The sequence below is a fragment of the Parus major genome, unplaced genomic scaffold (assembly GCF_001522545.3).
Source record: "Parus major isolate Abel unplaced genomic scaffold, Parus_major1.1 Scaffold360, whole genome shotgun sequence".
In the NCBI taxonomy this organism is placed as follows: domain Eukaryota; kingdom Metazoa; phylum Chordata; class Aves; order Passeriformes; family Paridae; genus Parus; species Parus major.
In genome coordinates, this window is record NW_015379291.1 from 69,575 (window position 1) to 74,306 (window position 4,732).

The 4,732-nt window shown below is 67.3% G+C and overlaps 1 protein-coding gene across 1 annotated transcript in view; it reads left to right on the forward strand.

The window, feature by feature from the left end:
- LOC107198895 (rap guanine nucleotide exchange factor 3-like) overlaps window positions 1-4,732 on the forward strand; it is a 24,468-nt gene that overhangs the window by 8,320 nt on the left and 11,416 nt on the right. The window contains exons 2-4 of the mRNA XM_015616161.3: window positions 1,094-1,286; window positions 1,498-1,604; window positions 1,687-1,876. Coding sequence (XP_015471647.1) covers window positions 1,094-1,286; window positions 1,498-1,604; window positions 1,687-1,876 — 490 coding nt within the window. The remainder of the gene's footprint in view (window positions 1-1,093; window positions 1,287-1,497; window positions 1,605-1,686; window positions 1,877-4,732) is intronic.

A 4,732-nucleotide genomic window follows, 5' to 3' on the forward strand; every position in this document is an offset into this window, starting at 1 on the left:
GTCACCGCGTCCCTGCCTTGGGGACAGTGTGGCCGGGTCAGGAGCGGTGTCCTGGCGCTGGTGACAACACCACGGGGTCAGGAGCCGTGTCCCAGCACTGGTGACAGTCACACGGGGTCAGGAGCCGTGTCCCAGAGTTGGTGACAGTCCCACGGGGTCAGGAGCGGTGTCCCAGAGTTGGGGACAGGAGCAGTGTCCCAGAGTTGGTGACAGTCACACGGGGACAGGAGCGGTGTCCCAGAGTTGGTGACAGTCACACGGCGTTAGGGGCGGTGTCCCAGAGTTGGTGACAGTCACACGGGGTCAGGAGCGGTGTCCCAGAGTTGGTGACAGTCCCACGGGGTCAGGAGCGGTGTCCCAGCACTGGTGACAGTCCCATGGGGTCAGGAGCGGTGTCCCAGAGTTGGTGACAGTCACACGGGGACAGGAGCGGTGTCCCAGCCCCGGTGTCCCAGCCCCGGTGCCACCGCGCCCCGGGACCTGCGGCATTCCCAGAGCCGCTCGTTTCCCACCCGCTCCTGGAATTCCTCCCGAGCCGTCCCCAAGCGCTGGGAGCAGGCGGAGGCTCAGCCCTGAGGATCCCGCATTAATTAATTCCTGCCCTCCGCTCCCTTAATTGGGCCTTTCCATCCGGACCGTCCCTGCCATCGCTCCAGCCCCTCCCTGCCCGCAGACCCCGGGGGGACCCCTGGAGACGCCGCTTTTTGGGTGCCCTCCCGGGGAACCCCCACAGCACCGGGAGGGGACCCCAAAATCCCCCTGGGGGTGCCTCCCGTGCGGGTGGGGGTCCCTCGGAGGGGCGGCCGTGCCGGGTGAGCGCTCCCGGGGCCGGGAACTGGTCTGACTGGTGCGGGCCGGGGTTGTTTATCCAGGGCCGTGGCCAGGAGCGAGCCCGGGTGTCTCGGTCCCTGCGGGCAGCGCCGGCACCGGAGCTCGGCCAGCTCCTCCCGGCCATCCCGGAGGGGCTGCGGGGACAGGGGCTCGTCCCTCCGCGGGGTTCGATTTCACCCGGAGCATCCCCGGCCGGGAGGGAAGTGAGCTCCAGGTGGGGAAATCCGGGGGTCTGGATTCCCGAGCTGGGCGCTGGGTTCAGGGTTTGGGTTCTGGATTCGGGATCTGCGGAGTTTCCCCCTCCCCGGGTGAAGAGCTGGGGGTGCCAGGGTCCCCCCACCCCCGAGGGGGGCACAGCAGAGCCCCCACAGCCACCAACCCCCTCCCCTTTGGTTTTCCAGACGCCGCTCCTGGACTCGGAATCCAGCCTGGACTGTGGACACAGCATCACCCAGGTGGGGGGAGGGCGGGGAAGCCCCCGGGGACCAGAATTTGGGGAGGCCGAGGGGGGGCGAGGAGCCGGAGCACCCCCACATCCCGGAGTCGTGGTCCCCCCTTGGGCTCGGCCATTCCTGGGGTGGGCAGTGGCGACCCCGGGGCACTGTGGGGACAGGTGACAACCCAGCCCCCCACCCACGACCCCCCTTGTCCCCCTCCCACCCTCAGGCATCCCCGGAGAAGATCTGGAGAGCCGGCAAACTCCTCTTCGCCCACCTCAGCACCTCCCGGCCCGGCCTCATCCGCGACCACAAACACCACCTGCGGCACCACCGGTGGGCCGGGGGCTCGGGGGGGCTCCGGGGGGCTCTGGGGGAGCTGTCCCGGGGGTCTCTCACACCCTGTCCCCCTCCCCAGGCAGTGCTGCTCGGGGAAGGAGCTGGTGGATTGGCTGCTGAGCTCCGGTGCCGCCGTCCAGACGCGCGGCCAGGCCGTGGGCATCGGGCAGGTGCTGCTGGANGTGTCCCGAATCCAGGGAATCCTCTGGGGGAGTGGGGAGTGCGGGGAGCGTGTCCCGGATCCAGGGAATCCTCTAGGGGAGTGGGGAGTGCGGGGAGCGTGTCCCGGATCCACGGAATCCTCTGGGGGAGTGGGGAGCGTGTCCGGAATCCAGGGAATCCGGGGATGAGAGGATGGGAGGGAGTCCAGGAGTGCAGGGAGTCAGGAGAGGGTGGAAGGAGCCAGGTGAGGGCACGAGGAGCCAGGTGAGGGTACAGGGAGTGAGTAAATCCAGGCGTGCAGGGAGCCAGGTGAAGCTTTAGGCAGCCAGGTGAAGCTTTAGGCAGCCAGGTGAGACTTTAGGCAGCCAGGTGAGGCTTTAGGCAGCCAGGTGAGGCTTTAGGGAGCCAGGTGAGGCTTTAGGGAGCCAGGTGAAGCTTTAGGGAGCCAGGTGAGACTTTAGGGAGCCAGGTGAGGACACGAGGAGCCAGGTGAGGCTGCAGGTGAGCTGAACACTTCCCCAGCCGCCCGCCCCGGGCCCGTGTCCTGGCGGAGCGGAGCGGAACGGGCGGCCAGGCGTGAAGCGAGCCCGGTGCCAGGTGCCCGGCGGCGCATCCCGGCCCGGCCCCCGGCAGGAAGGACATTCCCGGTAGGACATTCCCGATTCCCGACGGGACATTCCTGCAGCTGGAATTTGTCCCTTGGGGGGTCCCGGGGGTCCCGGCTCCTGCTCTCGGCCCCTCGTTGTCCCCTCTGGGTGGGGAGGTGACCCTGGAGCTCTGGCAGAGCTTCCGGAGCTTTGTGTCCTTCCCCTCCCCACTCTGCTTGACCCGGGACACTTTTTAAGGAAAAAATGGAATTATTTTAGAGGAACAACTCCCCTCTGGCCACTTCCACGCAGCACAGGGGCTCCCTCCCAGAGAAGAGTTTTCCTCAGTTTTTCCCTTTCTTCCCCATTTATTTTTCTCTCCGAAACTTTTAGAGACGGACTTTGGGAAGGGTTTTTGAGGGGCGCTAAACCTGGGAAGCCTGGAGCATCCCTGGGATAAACTGGGATAAATCCCAGCGGCCCAGTGGCACCTGCGGCCGGGGGGACCCTCCAGGAGCCGATCTGAGCTGGGAAAAGGGGATTTTATCCCAGCGCAGCCGTTCCTGGGGCAGCTGAGCGGCAGGGAAAAGCCTGGCTGTGCCTCGGAGCAGCACTATTGTCCCTTGTCCCCGTCTCTGGAAGCTCCTGGAAACTCCTCCCGGCGTCCTGGCTCTGTCTCATCCCTCCTGGGGACTCAGATCCCTCCCTGCTCCAAAGGACATCGGCGTCCTTCCCAGGGGACAAGTGCCACCGTGCTGGTGACAAGTGCCGCTGTGCCAGCCCCCACTGCAGGGCCAGCGGAGCTCCTGGGGGTCCCTGAGACCCTCCCGGGGGTCCCCGAGACCCTCCTGGGTGATCCGAGACCTTCCTGGGGGTCCCCGAGACCCTCCCGGGGGTCCCTGAGACCCACTCGGGGGTTCCCGAGACCCTCCCGAGTGATCCGAGACCCTCCCGGGGGTCCCTGAGACCCTCTCGGGGGATCCGAGCCCCTTCCAGGGGGATCTGAGACCCTCCCGGGGGTCCCTGAGACTCTCCCGGGGGATCCGAGACCCTTCCCGGGGGTCCCCGAGACTCTCCTGGGTGATCCGAGACCCTTCCCGGGGGTCCCCGAGACTCTCCTGGGTGATCCGAGACCCTCCCGGGGGTCCCTGAGACTCTCCCGGGGGTCCCTGAGACCCTCCCGGGGGATCCGAGACCCTTCCCGGGGGTCCCTGAGACCCTCCCGGGGGATCCGAGACCCTTCCCGGGAGATCCGAGCCCCTTCCCGGGGGATCTGAGACCTTTCTGGGGGTCCCCGAGACCCTCCCGGGTGATCCAAGACCCTCCCGGGGGATCCGAGACCCTTCCCGGGGGTACCTGAGACCCTCTCGGGGGATCCGAGCCCCTTCCAGGGGGATCTGAGACCTTTCTGGGGGTCCCCGAGACCCTCCCGGGTGATCCAAGACCCTCCCGGGTGATCCGAGCCCCTTCCAGGGGGATCCGAGACCCTCCCGGGTGATCCGAGCCCCTTCCCGGGGGATCCGAGCCCCGGCCAGCGGAGGCTGCGGATGGGCGAGGACTTTCTCCGGAGCCCGAAATAGCCGCTCTTGTTTTCCTCGGGATCCCAAACAAAAGCGGCCGCGGGCGCGGAACGGCCGCTGGCGGCCTTGGCCGGGCGCCCGGCGCTGCCGGAATCCTGGAGAAAGGCAGGATCCCGGCGCGTCCCGTGGGCAGGAAAATGGAAAAGGCAACTCCTTAGGAAGCTGCTTGGAGCCGTGGCAAGGAGGGGGGAGGTTGGGGGGCGTCCTGAAGGTCCCGACCCGCTCCTGGATGCTCCAGAATGGGGGGTTTGGGGACAACGGGAGGGTTTGGGTGATCCCAGAGCCGCCCCGGCAGTGAGGAACCCTCGGGAAGGAGGAATCTGATCCTGGAGCGGGATTTTTGTGTCTCTTTCGGTGTCCTTGGAGCGTGGCTGGAGCTGGCCCGGTGCCCCAAGGACAGAGCTCGCTGCGGGGGGACAGCAGAGGAGCTTTGGGGACCTGGGCATCGCTCAGGATGGACCCAGAGAGAGTTCAGGGACCTCCTGCACCCACGGGTGACACAAATCTGCACCCAGAGGTGACACAGACCTGCACTCACGGGTGACAGGGACCTCCCGCACCCACGGGGTGACAGCTCCGTGTCCCCGCAGCAGCTCCGCGGTCCCGCCGCCTCCCGGCTCCCGTTCCGCAAACATTTGCTCGGAGCGGTTCCTGCTCCCCGCGGCCGTCACGGGGCTCGGCAGAGTTTGCAGAGAGCCTGAGTCACCGCGTCCCTGCCTTGGGGACAGTGTGGCCGGGTCAGGAGCGGTGTCCTGGCGCTGGTGACAACACCACGGGGTCAGGAGCCGTGTCCCAG